The sequence below is a fragment of the Sorex fumeus genome, unplaced genomic scaffold (assembly GCF_029834395.1).
Source record: "Sorex fumeus unplaced genomic scaffold, SorFum_2.1 ptg000010l, whole genome shotgun sequence".
Classification (NCBI taxonomy): domain Eukaryota; kingdom Metazoa; phylum Chordata; class Mammalia; order Eulipotyphla; family Soricidae; genus Sorex; species Sorex fumeus.
This window is the reverse complement of record NW_026606067.1, coordinates 2097713-2120652: the sequence shown is the minus strand read 5'-3', so window position 1 is coordinate 2120652 and position 22940 is coordinate 2097713. Positions and strand designations below refer to the sequence as shown.

General features: G+C 59.9%; 2 protein-coding genes across 2 annotated transcripts in view; one reads left to right on the top strand and one right to left on the bottom strand.

Moving 5' to 3' along the window:
• Window positions 1-1759: 1759 nt before the first annotated feature.
• TMEM9 (transmembrane protein 9) lies at window positions 1760-18388 on the bottom strand. The gene is made up of 6 exons (XM_056110704.1): window positions 18346-18388; window positions 17772-17874; window positions 16077-16168; window positions 11338-11446; window positions 9615-9746; window positions 1760-1980 (listed from the first exon to the last, which is right to left on the bottom strand). The coding sequence occupies exons 2-6, from the start codon at window positions 17835-17837 to the stop codon at window positions 1831-1833; spliced, it is 549 nt and encodes a 182-aa protein (XP_055966679.1). The 5' UTR covers window positions 17838-17874; window positions 18346-18388; the 3' UTR covers window positions 1760-1830.
• The window catches only part of IGFN1 (immunoglobulin like and fibronectin type III domain containing 1), a 54344-nt gene continuing 49315 nt past the window's right edge, over window positions 17912-22940 (top strand). Inside the window, exons 1-3 of the mRNA XM_056110530.1 lie at window positions 17912-17931; window positions 18094-18263; window positions 18341-18475. Of these exons, the coding sequence (XP_055966505.1) occupies window positions 17912-17931; window positions 18094-18263; window positions 18341-18475 (325 nt within the window). The remainder of the gene's footprint in view (window positions 17932-18093; window positions 18264-18340; window positions 18476-22940) is intronic.

Genomic DNA, 22940 nt, shown 5'->3' with positions numbered 1-22940 from the left:
CTGCTTGCGTCCTGACCAGAGGGGTTGCCCTGGGAACCAACCGCCAGGAAACCAGGGCCTGACGCGGTGGTGAGGCCAGTGACGGGTTCAATCCTTCAAGACAAGTCGGCCTCCTGGTTCATGGGCTCCCACCCTGGGGCTCACTGCTAGTGACCGCTGCTGGCTTCGGACCACGCCTGTTAGATCTCCCCCCAAACGGGCTGGACTTAAGGAGGACTCAGAGACATCCGGGTGTTTCAGAGGGACGGTCTGGCCGGAAGGTCTCTGACAGGCTCCTCCTGCCCGGTCGGCAGGCCCATCACCTCCGTTGGCTGGCCCCGATGCTGCCTGCCACTTGAGCCAGGGGGTCGCCACTGTCAACGGTCTGAGTGCTTGGGACGCTTCCTTTCGCGCATGGGAGTGAGTGTTACTTCACTTGATTTCTGTGCCATGGGCCAGGATCCCTGCTTGCGTCTGGTGGTGAGAGTGTGTGGGCAGGCGACGGGAGTGGGTGGGCAGGTGGCGAGGGTGTGGGGCAGGTGGTGAGGGTGTGCAGGGGAGCAGGTGTAAGGGTGTGTGGGCAGGTGTGAGTGTGCAGTGAAGGTGTGTGGGCAAGCATGGAGGGAAGCCTTGTGGGTGCCGATGTCCACTGCCCGGCCCCCAGTGTCGTTGTCCTGTGTGTCCCTCCCCGCCCTCCACCACCCGGCCCCCGCTGCACCCATGTGGGATGCCAGCTATGCACTCACTCCCGGGACCCGCCCCCCAAGCCTGCCCCATCTCTTAGGACCCATTCAGCATTTCTGTCCCCTTTAGGGCCAACCTGGTCATTCTCCTGGGCCGCGTCCCCACCAAGGAGCCAGCGAGGGGATGGGGGGGGCGCCCAGGAAGCGTTATTCAGACAAACCCTGAGGGCAGGAACTTCCATCCGATCCCACCCGCACGGCCCCCACTGGACGCCCAGCTCTAGCTGGCCCTGCCCGGCTGGGACAGAATGGGGGTCCCATGGGAGCTGCCCCTGAACAACGGCCGTGCTTCCTGAAGGCAGTGTGGGCCTTGTGGGGAGCCCCCTCTGACATGGGGCGCTGCCCCTGCACTTCCCACAAAGGCCAGGCGCTCCTGGAGTCACCCACCCCTGAGCCAGTTACCCTGTGGAAGCAGGAGGAGCTGCTGGAGCCCTCCGTGTGAGGGGCTTCCCCACCCGAGCCCCCGACTCCCCAGCAGGGCCCCCCTGGGACCCGCGCTCAGTTCTCGGGGCTCTGGAGACGCAGGGTGGTGAGACACACAGTTTAATGGCTGCTTCCTGGTTCTCAGACACGCCTCTCTCCATGCAGGGGGGTCGGGGACACTGCGGGAGTGGGGCTAGGGCGGCAGCCAGGCCGACTGGCTCGGTAACTGCAGACATGGGGGAGGGGGGGCTCTGGTGAAAGTAGGGGTGAGGCAGCAGAGCAAGAGGGGCTGTGGCTGCCACGCATCCCATAAGGGCCGCGGGAAGTTGGGATGACCGTCTGGGGGTGACCTGAGCACCACAGGGGTGGCTGCATCCTGAGGCTGCTAAGACCTTGGCAGGGGCTGCACAAAGGTCGTCGGGCACAGGAGGGAGGAGCAGGCCTCGGTCTGCACCCCATTGTAGAGGGGCCAGCTGAGAGACGCGTGTCCCGGAAGCACATCGGTTGGCTGTGCATGGCTTTTCTCAGGAGGGGAGAAGTGAAGGGGGCCGGGGGAGCTGTGGGGGGGGGGGGGGGCGAACAGTGGCCCCGGCTTCCCCGCGCCCCAGGTGCCCATGGCTCTGTGTGCGTCCCAGGCGGGCCTGGTTCCAGGTGTCTCGGGTGGGCCCGGCTCCAACCCGACCCTCTAGCTGAGCATCTTGTGTCGGTCGAAGACTGTCTTGCGCTGCTCCTGCACCTGCAGCTTCCAGCGCTGCTGGGCGCCCTCCACACGCTCCAGCACCGTGTTGGCCCGCGGGCCTCCCAGGGCGGCTGCGGAGGCGGCCATGCGAGCATCCTGCAGGGAGATAGAGAGATTTGCACACGCCCCGCAGCACCCCCGCGCTGGACTCCCCTGGACGGGGAGGCAGCGCCCTCCCACCAGGGCGGCTCACTCCCAGGGCCCAGCGCCCTGTGCTGGGTGGGTGGGGCGGCTCAGTGTCCGCGGGGCAACTCCAGGTGGGGCTTGGGAACCAGGGGCCACAGAGTGGGCTCCAGGCACCACGACGGTCGGTCACATCGGTTACCCCGCAGCCTGTCTCGTCCCGCCCCCGGCGGGGTGGCAGAGCTCAGTCTCGCATTCATCAATACCGAGACCCCTGGCGGCGCATCCACCCTAGTAGTGGTGAGGGACCCCAAGAGCTTGCCCAGAAAGAGCCCCCCAGGACCTTGCTCCAGTGGGTGGGGGCTGGTGCAAGGCCTTCCTCCCCGATGGGGGGATGCAGTGTCCCCCATGGAGCCTGGCAGGATGAAAATGTGCAGCACTCACTGCACCCCACACTGCTGCACCCTCATCCCTGCAACCCATACCCCTGCACACCTGCACATCTTCACACCCCTGAACATCCTTACACCCGCATCTCACACCCCTGCACCCACCGCAACCCATACCCCTGCACCCCCGCACCTCCTCACACCCCTGCGCACCAGCACCTCTGCACATCTTCACACCCCTGCACTTTCCCACTTGTGCCTCACGCCCCTGTACATCCTCATCTCCACATGCCACACCCCTGCACATCCTCACACTCGCACCCCACACCCCTGCACACCTGCACCCCTCTACACTAGCACCCCATGCACATCGTCACACCCCTGCACCCCCTTACACCTGTACCCCACACCCCTGGACATCCTCACACTCGCACCCCACACCCCTGCACACCCACTCTTATATTCTGGACCCCCACCCCTCACCCCTGCACTCCTCCACCCCCTCACAGCTGCCCTAGTATGGGGCCGGCCCCTCTGCTGACAGCTGATTTGGCCCCTCCCCTTCCCTTTGCTCTGTATGGGTTTCTGTCCTCAAAAGGGGCCTTCTCCCCTAATTACCACTCTCGCCTCCCGAGCCCCTGCATTTCCTGCAGGACCTGAACCTGATCTTTGGGGGAATTAGAGCTGAGGGCCAGGCCCACACCCCCGTGGGGATTTCCTCCTGAGCTCTCCCTGCCTCTCATCTCCTGCCACACGTCTCTTAAGGGATTAGCACACCTCTCTAAGCCCAGCGCCGCCCAGTAAATGCAACTTTGCTTCTAATGCCCCAAGCTGGCACGGCTTCTGTCGCCACACAGCTGCCAGGCCGGGCGGAGGGGGGCGGCCGGGGACGGGGCAGGCACGAGCGAGCTGGCAGTTTCCGAACAGCGGCTGGGCTGAAACTCGCTGTCACCCAGGGCCACAGGGCTCTAAGTCACTTCCTGGGAGCACTGCCCCGGGTGCAGTGGAGGGAGACACGTACCCCCAGGAAACCCTTGTCGGGGACCTTGGAAGCTCCCGGAGGAATGGGAGGTGAGGAGAGAGGGTCCCTTTGCGGTGCAGTGCCGGCAGCGCCAGGCAGGGGGCGCACGGAGCCCGGATCCAGCCTCCAGGCCTCCAGCTGGCCTGCAGGGGCCACTTCCTTCCAGGGCCTTCCCCAACCCCGGCCACTTAGAGGCTGAGTGCCCTGCAGGTCACTCTGGTCTTTCCAGGCTATTGGGCCGCGTTGGGAGAAAGTACGTTCACCAGGTGACACAACAGGCACAACTCACTCCTGCTCACAGACACACGGCGTCTCACGCCCACACGCACTCACATACACCACACTCATACCCCCTCACAACACCCACACGACACTCCCATATACACTCTCACACATACACTCACATCCCTTCACATTCACACACTCACGCCCTCACAACACTCTCAGACATATGCCGCCTCACACACACACACACACACACATACACTCACACTCCCTCACACTCACACACATACACCTCACATACTCACACCCTCACAATGCTCTCAGGATACACTGCTTCAAAACACTCACACAAGACACTCACACCCCCTCACACATTCTCATACTCTCATGCACCTCACATGTCCCCTCACAACACTCAAACGCTGTATATAATACTCATACATACTCACACACATACTCTCACACCTCCTCACACTTAACACTTTATGCCCCCTCACAACATTCACACACATACACTCACACCTTACACACCTCCTCATAACACTCTCACACATATCCCTTCACACACAGCCCCCCAAAACACAGTACACTCACGCCCCTCACCTCACACACATCCATTCACTCTCTATTTCTCTCTCACACACGCCGCTGAGTGTGATGCCCCCGATATCCCCTGCTCTGCCCATTGCTGACCATGACACTAACTCGACTTCCCAACCTCCTGGCTGTCACCAGTTTGACAAAAAGTACAGCAGATGAAGAGATGGTCTGGCTAGAAGGATTCATGGAATAATAGAATAAAGTCCCAAGCATGCAAGAACAATCCTGAGCATGTATAGACAGTTCCCAGTGTGCATAGCCAGCCCCAAGTGTGCAGAGACCATCCCGAGTGTGCACAGATAGTCCTGAGTACACACAGATAGTCCCAAGTGTGCAGAGACAGTCCAGAATATGTATGAACAGTCCCACGTGTACAAGGACAGTTGAGTGTGCACGAACAGTCCCAAGTGTATATGGACAGTTCCGAGCATGCACAGACAGTCCAGAGTGTACACAGATAGTCCTGAGCATGCAGAGACAGTCCTGAGAGTGCACGGACAGTCCCAAGTGTGCAGAGACAGTCCTGTGTGTGCATGAACAGTCCTGAGTGTGCACAGACAGTCCTGAGCATGCAGAGACAGTTCTGGGTGTGCACAAACAGTCCTGAGTGTGCACGGATAGTCCTGAGTGTGCAGACAGCCCTGAGTGTGCATAGACAGTCCCAAGTGTGCACAGGTGGTCCTGAGTGTACACAGACAGTCCTAAGTGTGCACAGACAGTCCTGAGCGTGCAGAGACAGTCCTGAGTGTGCATGAACAGTCCTGAGTGTGCATGAACAGTCCTGAGTGTGCACGAACAGTCGTGACTGTGCACAGACAGTTCTGAGTTTGCACAGATAGTCCTGAGCGTGCAGAGACAGTCCTGAGTGTGCATGAACAGTCCTGAGTCTGCACGGACAGTCCTGACTGTGCACAGACAGTTCTGAGTTTGCACAGATAGTCCTGAGCGTGCAGAGGACAGTCCCGAGTATGCACGGACAGTCCTGAGTGTGCAGGGATAGTCCTCAGTGTGCACAGACAGTCCTGAGTGTGCAGGGACAGTCCCGAGTGTGCAGACTGGCAGAACAGGAGCTCTGTTAAACACAGGAGTGAAGAACATGCTGGAATCACTCTGGGCTCAGACCTCAGCCCCAACACCTCCCTTGGCCTCAGCCAGGGACCCGTGCTGGGCACCATCTTCCCTCCCCGTCCAGAAAACCAAAGCTTCTTCCTAAAGGGATCAAGCAGAGGTAGCCGGGCAGGACCCCAAGAACATGGCGATCCTGAAAGTCCCCAACCTGTGGCTGACAGGCAGTGAAAGGAGGAGTAAGGAGGTGCTTGCGGAGGGGGCTGCCTGTGAGGGGCCTCGTGCATTCTCCATTCTGCTCCTCCGGGTTCAGCTGTGCCCCTCACCCCCTACCCCCTCCGTCCAGTGCCCCCCGCCTAGGTCCAGTCAGAACCGAGTGGCTCCGGCTGGAAAGGACTCCTCGTTCCATCCCCCCTGGGCCCCGGGGAGCCGGCAGGGCAGCCCGGGCCAGGCTGGGCAGGGGCCCCTTCTCCCTGCGTCTCCCCATTTGCCTGCTGCGTCTCGGGGAGCCGCAGAGAGCCAAGAGCGGAGCATTAAGGAACAAGCTGTGATTCACCGCATTACCACAGTCTCATTTGTTTTCCCTTCATGTAAAGTCTTAGCAAACAGCGCCTAAGTGGGGGAAAGCTGCCGCTGAGAGGCTCCGAGCTCCCATCGCTAATAGTCTGATTAACAGGTATTAAAGACTCCACATCTGTTCCCAGGAGGCCAGAATCGGGCCTTGGAGGAGCCTGCTCGGCGGCTGGGTCGGAGCAGCACCCCCACTTCCGAGCCTTCCTCCCTCAGGGGCTCGGGGACGCTCAGCCGGGGAACTGGGTACTTGGTGACACGGCAATGCAGGCCAGGCGCCATCTGCCCTCCTCAGCCTTGACGTCTGCTCCGAGCACCCTGGCACGGGTGAGGCGCTGTTGCTACCCTGACCCTGGGGGGCCCAGGAGGGTCTCCTGAGGAGCTGCCGCTGGGCATGGGGAGGCCCTAGAGGTCCACGTGGCTGAGCCGGGGCAGACACGAGTCCCGGGGGAGCCTTTTCTAGCACCCAGGACTACCAGGGACCGGGAGCTGCCCCATGGCAGACTGTCCCCATGGCCTCCCCCGTGGAGCAGGGGGATGGGCAGCAGCTCGGATGACTGACCAGGTAGCCTGGCAGGAAGGGCTGTGAGCTCTGCTGCCGGCTGTCCCAGGCACCCACTCTCACCAGGTCCCCCACCCCCAACCTCAGGGCCAAGCACTTCCCACATGGGACATGCTGCAAATGGGGGTCCTTTCACCAAAGGACTCAGCCTGCTGGAAGGGCTTGTCCTCGCAGGGTCCCCAGCCCAGGCAACCACCCCCCCCACAGTCACAGTGGGGGGCTGGGGCCTTCGCGTCTCCAGCAGCTGCTCAAGGGGTTTGGCACTACCGATACAGAGGCCGAGCCAGGGACCCCCAGCCCTGCTTCTGACAACATGGCATGCATTTCACAGGGTTCTAGAATCTTCTACTGAATGGTGCCCTTGCCCCGCCCCTGCTCGGAGGAAAGGGGCCTGAGGTCAGAACTTCTGAATTAGGCCCCCCTCCTGTCCCTGATACCCACCATGCTGATATGGGGTGGGGTAGGGGGCTCACAGGGGCTGCATCTTCTCCTTGGCCCTGACGCCCCCGCACAGGGATCCCGGGCTGGACCAAGGCCCGCTGGACACCGTTGGGGCTCGGGGCTGTGCATGAGGGCCAGAGACTCTCTGAGCCCACGGACCTTCTTTCTCTCTCTTCAAAGAGGCCCAGCCCGTACTTCTAACGCAGCTCTGTTGCCATTTCTGCCCCAGCAAACATGCTCGCTTCCTCCTTTCAAAGGGCGTCTGAGCTGGGGGATTAGGCCTAATGCTGCTGGAATCCAGGGGCGGCAGCGCCCCACAATCAGGGCCCACGGGGGCCTGCCAGCCCTTTCAAAGGGAACCGGGGGCTTTCATCTCCCTCCACGGGCCTGGGGCTGCAGGGGGAGCCCCTTCCTCTTCCAGCCCCCAGCCTCCGGGCAGGGGCGCTGCTGGCTCCAGGCTGGGGCCTGGGACGCAGCCAGGCTTCACCCCCGGGGGGTCCCAGACTCCTGCAGGGCGGGTGGGTGTGGGGGGGATGATGTCCAGAGGAGGCTCGGTCCTCCTCGGACAGGCCTGGAGACTTGTGTCTGGGGCGGAAGAGAAGTCCCTCCTCCCTGGGCAGGCCTGTCCTTGCTCCCTCAGGGAAAAGTGCTCTGCGGACCAGCTGCAAACCCCAAAGTTCTGTCTCCGTCCAGCCTGACCAGGCTGCCTGGGGCAGTGTCTTCTCCTGGCCCCCACCTGGCGCAGAGAAGGTGGGTCAGCAGAGTGGGTGTCCCTCAACATGCAGGGCCTGGGTTTCTCGAGGGTATGGGTCCTTGGACACTGGGTAACACACCCCCTACTGCTGGGCGGCCATGCTCCCCACCCTGAGTGCGCATATGCCCCCTCCACCAGGAAGTCTTCCTTTCTCCCAGACTCACGGCCAGAGAAGGGCACAGCCCCCCCAGGCCCTGCCTAGCGGAGCCCCCTAACCCTGCCACCAGCTTTCTGGTTTTGGTTTGTGGGTCACATTCAGTGATGCTCAGGGGTCACTCCTGGCTCTGCACTTAGGAATTACTCTTGAAGGTGCTCAGGGGACCCTATAGGGTGCTAGTGATCGAACCCTTTCTCTACTCTATCGCCTCTGAAGGCCTAGCCGTCCTTGGTCACCTGGTCTGGGCTCTGTCCTGGGGATAGCGGACTCTGTGCTGACGTCTGAGTGTGCAGGTCAGAAGGGTCCAGTGGATGCCAGGAAGGGCCGAGCTGGGAACCCTTGGGGGGGGGGCGGGTATTCACCCCACAGAATCCCAGGTGAGGGGATGGAGAAGCTGCACCCAGCCCTGGGTGGGGGGTTGGGGCAGAGCCTTCCGAGGGTTTCCTAGTCAGGCTGCACCTCAGGCTGGGGCATCAGAGCCTGAACCTATTTCCTAGCACCTTCTGGGCTGAGACCCCAGAGGCCCCTTTCTCAGTCAGGTAGAGGTCTGCCTCATAGGGGGGCACAGGGGACTGGCACCCCTCACCCCCTCTGCCACTCCTCACCAGGAGCTGTCCACCCCGGGGAGCCAGCGGCTGCTCCCAGGAACCAGAGTGGACCCCTGCCCTCCCCCTGAGCCTCGCCCACAAACATGCTGTCAGTGACTCTCAAGACCCCCAGTGGGGATCCCCAGCTCCTGGGTGGAGGGGGGCTGCCCTCCCGCTGGAGACCGAGGGGAGAGCCAGGCATTCCGGGGCCGGCAGCCCTGTGTAATCAGCGCCGCTCTCAGCTCCCCCGGCCAGGCTGCAATTACCACCTTCCCCAGGGCTGAGTGTTCATTAGCCGGGCGGGCGCGCCCCCATCAGAGCTGCTATTACCGCGCATTAATCACCAGGTGGGCCCCAGGTTTCCTCTGCAGGAGGACCACCCAACGGCCAGCACCCCCGCCCGGGCCCAGCACAACCTCCCAGGGCAACACCCACCTCGGAGCCCTACCTCTGACCCTCCTGGGGTGGGTGCCTGGGATGCGTGGGGTCTCATGCCATATAGAGCCCCCCGCCCAGGGTGGGATGCAGCAGCCCAGTCGGGACCCCCTGCTCCCTGCCGCCACACACTCCATGGTGGCTCTTCCTTCCCAGGACACGTCCCCCCCGTCCCATCCTTCTCCCAGGACAGGTCCAGCCCCCCCCCCCCCCCTTTACTGGGCTGGCCTGCTGGCTCCCTTGTGGCCCCTGACGGAGACCCTGGACAGTGGTAACCAGCACCTCCCCAGGCGCAGAGCAGCACTGAGGGGTGCAGGCTGGCATCGTGCAGAGCCGCCAGCTGGTGAGGGGAGGTCCCAGAGCCTCGCCTAGACTAGGCGGGTTGGGGAACTCTGTGACACTTCTCAGACCCACAAGACCCCTTCCCTGGGCCTCTATCCGGGCAGCAGGAGCCCGCAGGTGTGTGTGTGGGGGGCAGGCGGACACCCCCACCTTTGCGGGACACCCCAGCTTCACACCCGAGGCTGTCAGCCGGCGTCCCCTCGAGGCAGCTCTGTCCAGCATCGTCCCCGGAATGCTCCCAGTCCCTCTCGCGGCCACCGTGATGCCCACCCCAAGGCCCTGGCCATGTGCTGCTTGTCCCCAACATCTGACATCCCCTGGGCTCCCCTGCACCCGTGCTGAGGCCCGGGGTGGGGGTTAGGGGTGCCCCCTGCCTTGGTTCCCAGGCATGGGTGTCTGGCCCTCGGGGCGGGGGAATGGGGTAATGTCCAGCCCACGGGCCCCGTCCCCTCTCGGTACCTCGTTCTCCTCCTCATTGTGCAGTTGCTCAGTGTACGCGTCCGGCTTCCGGATCAGCGGGTCCACCAGCATCAGGAAGGCCATGTAGAGCAGGAGGGCCCCCACCACTGACAGGTAGATGACGATGATGACCTGCGGCAGGACGGGCAGCCGTGAGCCTGGCCCTGCCCGCACCCTGCTGCTGGCCACACCACTTTGGGGGAGCCTCCCCCAGGGCTGGCCGACCTTCTCTTCCACCCAGGGACGCCAAGAGAAAGGCCACTGGGGCCAGCAGAGAGGACAGGACACAGGAGTGGGTCCAGCTCTGACAGCCCACACTGCTGCTGGGACTGGGGCAGGAGGATGGCAGTCGCCCTGGCCATGGGAGTGTCCTGGGGTGGGGATAGCGGTCGCCCTAGCCATGGGAGTGTCCTGGGGTGGGGATGGCAGGGTTGTCCAGGCCATAGGAGTGTCTTGGGTCTAGGGGTGGGGAGCTGGTGCATGGCGGGGGGGCAATGGTCCTAAGGGGGAGGAAGAAGCAGCACCCAGGGAGAAGCCTGGAGGCCAAGAGCTGGGTGCAGGTTGGGGGCTGCGGTTCAGAGACTGCCTGCTCCCCTCTGGCTCTCTGGTGCACACAGCGGGCCTCAGGGGTCACTCGGGGTCAGAGGTCACATCCACCCTCCTGGGGTGCCAGGGTGGGGTGACCTCTCACACCCAGGGGGAACCCTGTGAGCTGCTTTGTTTCACTGGGATCTCATGGTTGGGGGCAGGGGCGGGGTTATGTCCCAGGTTGGCTTTCACAGAGCAGATGAACTGGGGTCCTCCCCAGGGGCAGCCATAGTCCAGGTGCTCACCCGGACCCCACGCACGAAAGGGGGAGAGGCCCTGTGACCCCAGACACAGGCTCCGCTCTTGGAGTGTGTCGTGCCCTCCCGCCAGGCCTGGCACCATCAGAGGGAATCTGGTCTGGGGGGCAGCCGGTCAGCTGCCAAGCTGGGCCTATGGGGGGACTTGCTTCTTCCCTGACGGGGCCTCTAAGCACAGTGGACATGAGCCCGGCTCCCAGGTATCCGGGAAGGGGGAAAAGAGAAAAGGCGAGAGCCAGGCGGGGGTCTCCCAAGGACCGGAGGGAGACCTGAGGGATGAGGAATCGGACGTAGCTGGGTCCCCACGACAGGATGTCCCCTCCCTGCCAGCACAGGCGACACCTGGCTCAGAACTGAGGGTGCAGACACCTGGTTCCCTGGAGCCCGCTCAGAGGAGAACAGGCTGGGTGGGGGGCAGAAGATGGAAGCCCCTGAAGGCAGAGGGGGCAGTGTGGGAAAGCATGGGGCGGCAGCAGGAAGGCGGTGGGACAGGGAGGACTGCGGGAGGATGGGGCATGAGGTGGGGAGGATCACGGGAGGAAGGGAACGGGGAGGGGAGAATTCAGTAAGGAGCAGCAAGTGTCTGAGAACAGGAAATGGCTAGTGCGGTGGCCAATTGGAATGTTCCAGAGCAAAGCACACAGCTGTGGGTGCAGGGTAGCAGGGATACTAATGGCATGCGGGCCCCAGGCTGGGACTGGGACTGTGGGTGGTGTGGCCCCGGGGTGGCCAATGGCACATCCCCAGCTGGGACCATGCGTGTCGTGCCTGGCTGGGACCATGCGTGTCGGGCACGGCTGAGACCATGGGTATCAGAGCTGGGATGGGACTGTGGGCAAGTGCCGACTGGGACCGTGGGTGCGGGGCCCAGGTACCACCTTGATGGTGGTGGTGCTGCGCTCCTCGTAGCGACACTCGCACAGCAGGCAGTAGGCCTCCACGTCGTGGCCGGGCACGGGCATGGGCTCCACCACGTGCAGGCAGTTGCTGCAACAGAGACAGACGCGCGTGTGGCGGAGCGGGAGAGAGGAGCCTCCAGGGCAGGAGGGGGGCTCCGAGAGAGGGAGGACGACACGGGAGGGTGACACGGGAGCCCTGACCCCCGAGGCCTCCCCCGCGCCCCACACTTCCCCCGCCCAGCCCACGGTGATGCTCAGAGCCCCCAGCTCAGCCCTGTGCAGCCTGGTGTGTGTGGGCTTAAACAGCCCACGCCACCGCCTTCTTTGTTCTTGCCCTGCACAGGCCCAGCTGGGGCCTCGTCATTTCTGCTCCAGAAGTGGCCAGAACCTTCCACCGTTGCCCACCGCTGCCCACCGCTGCTGGGGCCTGCTTGGGGCTCCCCTCCTTCATGCTGTTCCAGGACCACCTGGAGTCTCCAGAGCAGAATGAAGTTGGGGCTGCCCCGACCCCTGGTTCCCACTGTCCAGCTTCACCGCTGTAGGGCTCGGCCCACCCATCCCGCATGTGTCCACCTCTGACCGCCCTCCCAGCACCCCACCTCCCTCCCGCACCCATCCCTCATTCCCACCCCAAAGCCCCCATCATTCAAGGTTCAGCTCTCAGCTCCCCAGATGGGGGCCTCGACCTGGCCACCACACCTCCACGGCCCGGAGGGCAAGTCCCCCGGGCAGAGCAGGGTCCAGTGAATGAGAGACAAGACCTCCTGCCCCCAACTCTGGGGACACGCCCCCTTGGCCTCTATCACCCCACCAACAGGCCACCACATACGTGGTGTGATGCAGGCCAGGGCCATGGGCTTATTTGTTTGGGACCCACGCCTGGCGGTACTCAGGGCTGACTCCATGCTCAAGGGTCACCCCTGGTGGGGCTTGGGGACCATGTGTGGTACTGCATGCAAGGCAAGCGCCCTCCCCTGTGGACCACTTCCCCGGCCCCAGGACAGGTTCTGCACGCAGGCGGCGCAGCTCCAGCCTTGGGCCCCTAGGCTCCTCCAGCCAGGACCGAGAGCATCCACAGCTGACACTGAAGCAGCCCTTAAGCACCGCCAGATGGTGGCCTCCAAACCAAAAGATAAGAAGGAAAACTAAGGCAGGAGAGACAGGACAGCAGGAAGAGCACTTGCCTTGAATAAGCCCGACCAGGATTCAATCCCCAGGACCCCATATGGTCCCCCTGCGCACCATCAGGAGTGATTCCTGAGTGCAGAGCCAGAGGTAAGCCCTGAACACCACGAGGCATGGCCCCAAAACAGAGTGAGGAGAGAGAGAGGGAGGGGGAAGGGGAGGGGAGAGAGAGAGAGAGAGAGAGAGAGAGAGAGAGAGAGAGAGAGAGAGAGAGAAGAGAGAGAATGAAACAACAAACCTAGAATGTTTGCTTACAAAAAGCTTTCTAAGTGCCTCTACCCCTAACGCCATCCACGTGGCTTCCAGGCCCCTCTGCTGGACACCTCCAGTTCCGGCCCCCTTTCGCCCCAGCTGCAACCCTGTGCCAAGTCCACAGACAGCAGGATGCAGGGGATGGCAGCTGGTCTCTGTCCAGGGCTCGCCCTTCTCTGGGGTGCCTCCACCAGCACCCTCTCAGGGACACAGGAGGTCTCTGTGAGGTGCAGGGATTCCCTGCAAGGCCAGGATGGGGCGTGAGGGTGGGCCTTCCAATGGCGAGGCCCAGGGAATGAGGCACAGGGGACAGGGCTTCTGGGGAGTCTGGAGTGATAGTATGGTGAGGAGGGCATTTGCCTTGCATGCCACCGGCCCAGGTTCAATCCCCAGCATCCTATAGGATCCTCTGAACACCCCCCAGAGTAATTCCTGAGCACAGAGCCAGGTGGGATCCCTGAGTATCACAGGTGTGACCGCCAAACAAAGCTGTGCATAGCTCTCCCAAGCTGGGGGTGGGGACAGGGTGTGCTTCCTGGGGGCTCCCAGGCTCTCTGACAAGGATATCAAAGACTCCCTGCCAAGCAGGGCACTGAGGGGGGGGCGGGGGGTGAGCAGAGAGACAGCGGAGATGGGAATGGCCTTACTCCTCTGCGCCTCCTTGTTGCTGGGGACTGGAGTGGGGGGTGGATTGGGCCCCCACCGACAAACAGGGGCGGAACTCCACCAGTGCTGCTGGCCCCCTCTGCACAGAGGGGCAGTGACGAGGGAGAGGCTGGTGGGGGTCCCCTCTCCCGGGCAGAGCTGCCTGGCCCTGTCTCCCCCAGGATGTTTCCAGGACAGATGTGTGCTGCAGAGGGTGCCAGCTTCTGGAAGGAGCGTGGTGCTGCCCTGCTCCGGGCGCTCTCCCTGATGCTTTGGCCTGCCCAGCCCAGGGGAAGGGTCTTCTCCCAGCTGGGACCGGCAGGAAGCAGTGGTAATGGAGCACAAACAAACCCTAAGACATGACCCATGTCCTCCAGCCTGGGCTTGAGGAGGCCAGATCACAGCCCCATCCAAGGCCAGGCCAGTGCTGCAGGGCCCCGGAATCCTGGACCCTCACCCCCACGCACCACTGGAACAGGTCTGGTGGGGAGGGGGCCAGTTTGAGGCTAGAGAGCTGGGACTGCCTGGGGCAGGAGATGGCAGTGAGCAGGTAGAGGTCTGGGCGGATTCAACTGCTCTCCCTGGGATGATCGCAGAGGCCCGGGAGGACACCTCAAAGCCCTCTGGCTAGCGTATCTGGGACGTGGCACAGGAAACTGGTCGATCTGGTCACTGACATTGGTCAACTGTGACCTCAAGCTTCCAGAAAGACCTGGGTAGCTCCTCTCCGAACTTCAGGCCTAAGGACTCTGGGAACCCTTGGGGCAGCAGGCAGAATGGCCAGGTCCAGTGCTGTGGGCAGGTGCTGGACTTTTTGGGCTAACCTGCACCTGGTGAGGACCCTAGGAGGCCACAGAATGGGTCGATGAGACGAATGACAAGACCGTCTACAGCGCGTCCATGACTCTGTGCCAGACACTGCAGCAACGCAGGGGGACAGGCACATTCTGTGTGCTCACTATTCATTTGTGTGTGTGTGTGTGTGTGTGTGTGTGTTTTGGGGTGATGGGAGCAACGCACACTCCTGGTAGTACTTGGGGAACCACGTGGGCAGGGGATCACGAGGACTTAGCAAGCAAAGTCAGCCCCAGGCGCCATCTCCCTGGAACTGCTCTCAGCTCTGACATGGGATCAATGCCACAGTATACAGAGGCGCCAAGGGACTGACACTGAGGCTCAGTGACACAGGACAGCGGGTCAATTCAAAGACCACAAGACTCGAAACGCCCCAGAGCAGCCTGGAGTGGCTTCTTGGACTTCCTCCATTTGCTCCCATTGAGAAATTTGTTTTTGAGTTTTGGGGCCATACTTGGCCATGCTCAGGGGTTGCTCCTACTCTGCTCTGGCATGAAACCTGGTGATGCTCAGAGAGGGACCACAGGGGGTGCCAGGGATTGTACTGGGCAAACCGCGGGCAAGGCAAACGTCTTAACCCTCCTACTATCTCTCCAGCTCTCCAACCCAGAAATTTTTGTACAAAGGGTATTCAGGTATATAACACAGGCTTACAGATCAAACATTTGCTGATAATAAACCTTGCACCCCGCCATGGGGTGGCGACCGTGGTGCTTAAGAAGCTACGCTAGACCAACTGTGTCCAAATCGCTGAGGAGGGATGGACTAAGGCTGTGAGGAAAGGCTGCGAGATGCACCATCCCAGCCCCATCCGTATCACTAAACCCAAATCTGGCAGCAGCGAATGAACGCACTAGGAATCTGAATGTTTGCAAAGTCCACCCAAGACTCCGAATACTCGGGCAGCACCGACCTGCCCCCTCCCCGCCCCTCTACACTGGCCTTACCACTGACTTCCTGCCTCTGGGCTCAGATCCCTCCAAAAACAGGGATTCCTAGCTCCCCAAATGACCCGGGTTAGATATGCTCTCTCAGTTCACACTGACTCCGATCATGAAGCTTCTGCCCATTGGCCCCAACTCTGCACCAATAAAACCACCACAGAGAACGGAGCTGCCCTCGGTAAGCTCCCCCATCTCAGCACCAGCCTGAACGACTATAGTAGAGCTCTGGCCCCCTCCCATCTTTTTGTTTTGGGGGAGTCACACCTGTCACTGCTCTGGGCTTATTCCTGGCTCTGAGCTCAGGGATTATTCCTGGTGGGTTCGCTGGACCCTATAGGGTGTTGGGGATGGAATTTGGGTCAACTCCGTGCACGGCAAATTTCCTCACCTGTTGTACTATTGCTCTGGTTTTACCTCCCATCTTTAATAAGAAAAATGCATACTAGACTCCAGGAGTCTGATCTGAATTCTCCTCAGATGGGAACACGGCCTGCCCCTCTGCTGATGAGGCTGGCACAGAGGGGCAGCACAAGGACGACCATGCCAAGCACATGGACGTCCCCACTGTTGACGGCTGCCGTACCCACCTTGCTGTCTCTTCCAATATATGGAAGCACAACAAAGCCCACTCGTCTGGCCAGAAGCCCCTCATGGGAGTCAGAGGTCTGGGTCCAGTTTCCAGTTGGGTAACTGGAAACGTTCCTATGCAAGACTCTTGCAGGGAATGAGAGAGCAAACTTCTCTCTTGGGGGGTGGGGGAGGTGGGCAAGACTCCCAGCAAGTCCCTCCAATTTTCCCCTAGGCACGGCTGGCACTGGTCCACCCAAGCAAGCTCACCAGTCCTTCTGGGACACATTCTGGTTGTAGATGTGGCCGCTGATGTTGCGGTACGGGGGACAGATACACTTGCACCGGATGTCTTCAGAGCTCTGCAAGAGAAAACACACAGTGGTCAGGCAGGCCTGGGCTAAGACTCTGGAGGGACTCTCGGCTTCCAGGTCCAGGTTCTGGAGGCGACCACAGGAAGGCCCTCACCTTCCCCATACCCTCAAGACCAATACCAGGATGGCATGAACCTCACTCAAGAACAGATCAGCAGAAAAAAACACAGTTATGCAGGAACCTATGACTGAGATCTCCAAGTCCATTCGGATGGGTACTGGGCCTCCTCCCCCCAGCTTCCCAGTTTTCCAGTAGCTTGGCAGTCACACCCACAAACTCCCCCCAGCACCATGTAATCTCATCAATGGCCAAGACCCAGAGACCATAAACTAAAGCTCCTGGAAGAGAGTGCTGCAGAATTTCCTGGAGCGTGTGGCCGCAGTTGTGGCTGCGCTACCTCTTACCCACTACCTTACTTACTTATCAAAAGTAGCCCACATTACTTTGGTTTTAACATACTTGCTTTTACTCTCTTATATTCGGGCTTAAATGGCTCCAAAATGAAATACAGCAACCTTCACACATTTCCCTCTTATTGCGGTGGGAAGTTGCTTGGTGGTAGGACTGGTGTTTGAATATTATCTGTAATGAATTATTGTGAACTGCTTTTATGAAAATTAAAAAAACAAAAAAGACCAACACCAGGGGCCAGAGTGATAGTATAGTGGGTGGGCTGTTGCATATGTCCGATCCGGGTTTAATCTCGGGCATCCCAGAGGGTTCCCTGGGCATCTCCAGGAGTGATTTCTGAATGCAAAGCAGGACAAAGCCCTGAGCATAGCTGGGTGTGGCCCAAAAGCTAAAATACATAAAAAGACACCAGCCAGGGTACAAAAGGAGCTTACAAGAAGCTGTTGAGGGTTGCAAAGGTAGAGGAGGGGTGTGTGTGTGTGTGTGTGTGTGTGTGTGTGGTGAAAGGGACAGAGCTCTACCCTACACCCTTCTCTATGTCCCTCTGCCCTGCAGCCTTGGTGATCTGCCTCTTCCCACCCCCCACCCGCCATCCCGTCTCTGACTTTCTATGTTAGGGCTGGGGGAAGGAAAAGAGTGAAGAGGAAATGGGGTCTTTCCCTGGGGAGACCCTGTCAGGCCCTTGGAAAGTTCCTCCTCTCTGGATCAGGTCAGAACCCAACCCTAAGCATGCCTGCCTGGAAGTTGCCAGAGAGGAAGCAAAGTCAGATGCCACCTTTCTCCAAAGCCCCAGTGGTCACAAACCAGCTCCCGGGCACAAGGCCCTAAGGAAAGATGGGGTGTGTCTCAGGAGCCCCTGGCATTTAGATCACCCTCAAAGACAGAAACGTGCACCTCTCTGGTGCGGAGCAAAGGGAGGCAGGGCAAACTCTGGGAACGCCCCCCAACTCAAGCTCCTCCCAGGCTGGGAAGCCCGAAAGGGGCCCGGGAGGCAGGGCCTGGCTCTCTCTAGCTTCTCCCTACCCCGCCCCTCCACGCCCCTAGAGAGATCTGCAGCTGTGGCTTGGCGGGCACACCCCCAAAAGCCTGGCCCACAGGAGAGTGAGGGGCAGTCTGCAGCTGCGGCAGCAGCAGCCGCTGGGGACACCCGGGCCGGAGCTGGTGCGGACACCCCCTCACCTTGTTGGCTTCTGCCGCCGAGACCAGCAAATAGCCCACCACGGCCACCAGAGCCAGGAGCTTCATGCTTACCAGGCAAGGGGGGCCCAGCCAGACAGGACACCTGCAACAGAGACACGGCGTGAGAGGAGGCGGCCGGCATGGCCAGCGTGGCCAGCAGGCAGGCCCCCGGAGGGGGCTGGGGCTGGGCTCCTGGAACCCGAGGATCCCGGCCGCCGACAGCGGCTTAAGCCCCCAACCCCCACCCCAGCCGCCAAGCCCCCGCGCCGCGCCCGCAGGCTCTTCGGCAGAGGGGGCCTCCGGGACTGCGGTCCCACACCAGGCCCAGCTCCGACCCGCGAATCGCGCGTGTCCACCCCGCCCAGCCGTCCCCGCCCCGGCAGCTTGTCCCTGCTAGGGCCTGGCGAAAACTTTGGGCGCCGCGCCTGGGCGCCTCGATCCGACCGTCCGGGCCCGCGCCCACCGCGGACAAGTGTCTCGGGCCGAGCTGGGGTACACCCGCGACCACCACCCTCCCCCGCGCCCCGTGGGCCCCGCGATCCCCGCACCCCTCCCCCAACCGCGGTCAGCAAACCTGCGCGCCCCACCGCCGCCGCCGCCGCCGCCGCCGCCGTACGAGGCCCAGCTGGACCCGCCCCCTCCGGGCTACTATTGGCTCCTGGAGCCGCCTCTCAAGACAACCCCGCTGTCGCCCAGGCAACAAGGCCCACCTTCCCGGGGCGGGGAGACTCCCGTGCAAGGGAGAGAGGGGCATTTCTCCAACCCGACCAGAGAAGAAAAGGGAGCGTCTGCCTGCCCCGCCGGCTAAAACTCCTGGTGCAGAGCCGCTGCCTCGCGCGGTGTTGGAGAAGGCCTGAGCTGGTTCCATCTTGCGGGGCTTTTTTGGTTTGCGTTTTGGAGGTCACTTCCGACGGTGCTCAGGACGTATCCAGGCTCTGCACTCAGGGGTCACTCTTGGCTGGGGTCCTCCATATGCAAGGCAAACACCCTGCCTGCTGTACTCTCGGTCAGGTCCCTTGTCACAGTTTTCAAGTGACAAAACTTGTAATTGATGAAACAGTAAGAGCAGTAGTAATAATGAAAGTATACTAAAGGCTGTCAGCTGGAAAGTTTTTTTTTCTTTTGGAGCTACAAATTGATCAACTTTTCTGGAGAGGCTAACACCCCTCCTCCTCCTCTTCCTTCTTGAAGTCCTTGGTTTGTCTGGGCTGAGGGTGGGCCGCAGAATGCTGATGTGAAGGAAAGAAGAGCCACCTGGGCACCGGCCGCAATGGACTTCGCCTTGGCTCTGTCTCTAAGCAACCACTTCCCCTCTCTGGCCTCAGTTTCCTTATCTCCAAAAGGAGAGAGAGCCTGATGGATAATGCAGCAAGTAAGGGGCTTGTCTTGCATGCAGTTGACTGGGTTTGATCCCCAGCACTCCATTTCCTCCCTGGGGCCAGCTAGAAGTGATCCCTGAGCACAGAACCAGGAGTAAACCCTGAGCACCACCAAGAATTGCCCTCCCCACTCCCAAAAAAGAGGTGGGCTCAAAACTGCAGTTCCTCACATTGTGGATCCTGGGGAGGTGGGTGATTGTGGGGGTCCATACCAATGGGACCCCAGTCTGTGGTTCCGTGCAGCTGCCCTCCGGTACTGAGCACCGGTCTGCCCCGTGTCTAGCTCACCTGGTACACCACCCCAGGCTTGGTGGGTGCTTGGGAAATGTTTGTAAATTGAATCAGGGAAGTAGCTAGACCCAGCGGGCTGCACTGGTGTCTGAGGCAAAGCCCGGGGCCACTGGAGCTGGAATGACAAGGTTCCTCCCTTCCCAGCAGTGAGGACGTGGGCAGGGGAGATCGCATGTCCTCGTGGCAGCCTTGGTTTGTACATCCATACAGTGGGGGAGAGAACAGCCTCGCTCTCAGGGATGCTGTAGGGACCAGTGAGGCTCTGTGCTCAGACCTGGGGTGATCAGTGGCTGGCCCAAAGAAGAGGGGTCTGTCCTGAGGTTAGCCCACTCTGGAGCGCAGGTGAGCAGGAGTGTGGTGATGCCTGCCACTAGGGGGCAGGAGGGACACTCGCCTCCTTCCACACAGGGAGGTGGAGTCCTCCCAAGGACAAATCCTGGGTGCTGAGACTTGGTCCCCTTCGCTGCCAATGCTAAAGGACGCCAATACTGAGCGGACTCAGCACCCTTGTCCTGGAATGGGAGGGACGCCTCCAGCTTCCTCGCGGCACCTGCATCATGTGCCCAGTGCCCAGAGTGGCGTGCTCAAGTCTGTAACGTGGGTCTTCTGTCCCCACATTTCCTCCTCCCCAGTCCCTCTAGGGCCTCTAGTCTACACCTCGAATCTGCTCCCCCGACACACGCACCTCTGCCTGCTTTCTCCCATGCTGTTTGCAATACTCACATGTTGTGTGGCCCTGTCACCCCAACCCAGAGCCCCGCTGCCTGGCATCAAGCCCAGGATAGCACTGTAACATTGTCCTCTCGTTTTTTGTTTGTTTGTTTGTTTGGTTGGTTGGTTTTTTTTTTTTGCTCGAGCAGGCCCAGTAACATCTCCATTGTGAGACTTGTTGTTACTGTGTTTGGCATATCCAATACATCACGGGTAGCTTGCCAGGCTTTGCCGTGTGGACAGAATACTCTCGGTAGCTTGCTGGGCTCTCTGACGGGGGGTGGGGGGGAGGAATCGAACCCGGATCATCCCAGTTGGCAGTGTGTAAGGCAAACGTCCTACCTGCTGTGCAAGCCCAGGATGCTCGTGTCTAATCACCCCCACTCATCTCTCAGGGATATACTCCCCACAACCTGCTTCTTGCAAAGTCTTTGCCCCATCAACGCCTCCCGAAGGGTGTCACCCCCACTCCCTGCTCCTCTTTGTCCTTTGTCTCTCTCAAACCTCAGGCCCAAGCACTTCTCACCAAGAAACTTTTCCCAAGTAACCTTTCCTCATCTCCACACTCCTCTATGAGTCCTGGGATTCAGAACCATGCCACCAAGAGGAATTCGAGCTCACATGTTTGATTTAACCCTATCCATGTGGGCCGAGCACTGTTCAGATGCCCCAGGAGATAGAGCTGACAAGACACCATAGGATCCTGCTTTCCAGAACATCTCAGAGAGAAGGCAAAGGGTCAGAATGTAATTTAATGCACAAGGAATGTGTCATCGAGGCATCTCAGCCCCTCAATGTTTTGAGCTTTGTATGCCAGGCCCAGGGCTGTGGGCTGGGGACTAAATATTTCAGCTAACAAGGCAAGTCTCTTTTATTTATTTATTTATTTATTTAATTTATTTATTGAATCACCGTGGGAAAGGTTACAAAGCTTTCAGGTTTAGGTCTCAGTCATGCAAATATCAAACACATTTCCCTTTACCAATACTTATTTTTTACCATGAAGAACCCCAATAAAACCCCACCCCTCACCCCTCCCAGTCCCTGTGGGGCAGATGAAGTCTAGTTAACACTCTATCTGCTTTGATTAGATTCATTGTTTCAATAAAAGATTCACCACTATTATTTAGAATTTACCCCCCCCCCCCAAAATCAGACATGCTGAAAAAGCATTGTGAAGTGATTTGCTTTCTACAGCTGGGTTCAAGAATTAGATGTTGGTTTTGGATTTCTGCTATTTTACTTATTGACCCTGGAAGTATTTCTACTGAAAGTCAGATAGTTAAGAAATTGGTTTCTGTGCTCTGGAGTCGTGGCCGTGCTGGAGAGCCGCTAGTGGGGGGCAACTGGTGGCCTCGGTAGGGCATGAAGGGCGGACCGAAACGCCCCCCTTCCCATGAGGTTTTAGTCGCCCCCACTCCCCCGGCTCATACCTGCTGTCCACAAGGCTTCCATGCGGCCGCCATCTTTCTTTCCAGAGAGGAGAAGGCGACTGGGGCAACACCCTTTCCCCTCCGGACAGACATGATGGCCTGGATTAACGCATAGTCCTTTCACTTTTCTGCTCCAAGCTGCTGGGTTCTGCATTAAATCCTTGTGCTTCTGGGGCTGTGGCCGTGCTGGAGAGCAGCTCATGGGGGGCAACTGGTGACCTCGGTAGGGCGTGAAGGGCGGACTGGAACGTCCCCCTTCCCATGAGGTTTTAGTCGCCCCCACACCCCCGACTCATACCTGCTGTCCACAAGGCTCCCATGCGGCCGCCATCCTTCTTTCCAGAGAAGAGAGGGCGAATGGGGCAACACCCTTTCCCCTCTGGCAGACTTGATGGCCTGGATTAACGCATAGTCCTTTCACTTTTCTGCTCCAAGCTGCTGGGTTCTGCATTAAGTCCTTGTGCTTCTGGGGCTGTGACTGTGCTGGAGAGCCGCTTGTGGGGGGCAACTGGTGACCTCGGTAGGGTGTGAAGGATAACAAGGCAAGTCTTGGCCTTGGTCATGTGGAACTCAAGATCTGTTGCAGGAAAAAGACAAAGATATCAGTGATTCAGGAAGGTGAGCGACAGTGGGAACTAGACTCAGAGGTACAGGAACTCAGCACAGCAGAGAAGAGGCTTTGAAGGTAACGGTGGGACAGTGGGAGCTAGACTCAGAGGTACAGGAACTCAGCACAGCAAAGAGGCTTTGAAGGTAACAGTAGGCCATTGGAGCTGGGCTCGTGGTGGGCAAGATGGTGATCTCCTCCTGTGACCATGCCCTGGTGTCCAGACCGGGAGTAAGGAAGTTGATTTAAAGCGATCATTCTACATGGAAGAAAGGACTTTGTAGATGTAATTAAACTAAATCTCTTTGGGATAAGAGAAAAGCCTATTTATCCAGATAGGTCTGGCCCAGTCCAGTGGGTCCTTAAAATGAAGAGCTGCTCTGGTGGTGGTCAGAGGAAGAGGTGACAGCAGAATCAGGGGCAATGCCACGGCAGAGGGATGCTGCAGAGAGTGCTGGCTTTAAAGATGAAGATGGACCTGGGGACGTAGCTCTTTCTTGGCACAGCATTTACCTTGCATGTGTGAGGCCCTAGGTTCTACCCCCAGAACTTTAAAAGATACAAAAGATACAAACCTGAAAAAAATTCAGATGGCTGGAGAGATGGCTCAGTGGGCTGCAGCATGGCGTACATTCAGAGGTCCCTGGGTTTGACCCCTATTACCACAAGGTCGCTTGAACAGCCTTGGAAGTCACCTCTGAGCACCAAGCCAGGAGTTGCCACTGAGTGCTCCTGGGTGTGCCTCAAA

Bases quoted from the DNA above. Each gene is read 5' to 3' on its own strand.
- TMEM9 (XM_056110704.1), bottom strand. From the start codon at position 17,837: ATGAAGCTCCTGGCTCTGGTGGCCGTGGTGGGCTATTTGCTGGTCTCG. The intron at 11,447-16,076 runs GTGAGCTTGCTT...TCTCTGTTGCAG, and splicing joins AATGTGTCCCAGAAGGACTG to CAACTGCCTGCACGTGGTGG. The intron at 1,981-9,614 runs GTACCGAGAGGG...ATCTCCCTGCAG, and splicing joins ACAATGAGGAGGAGAACGAG to GATGCTCGCATGGCCGCCTC.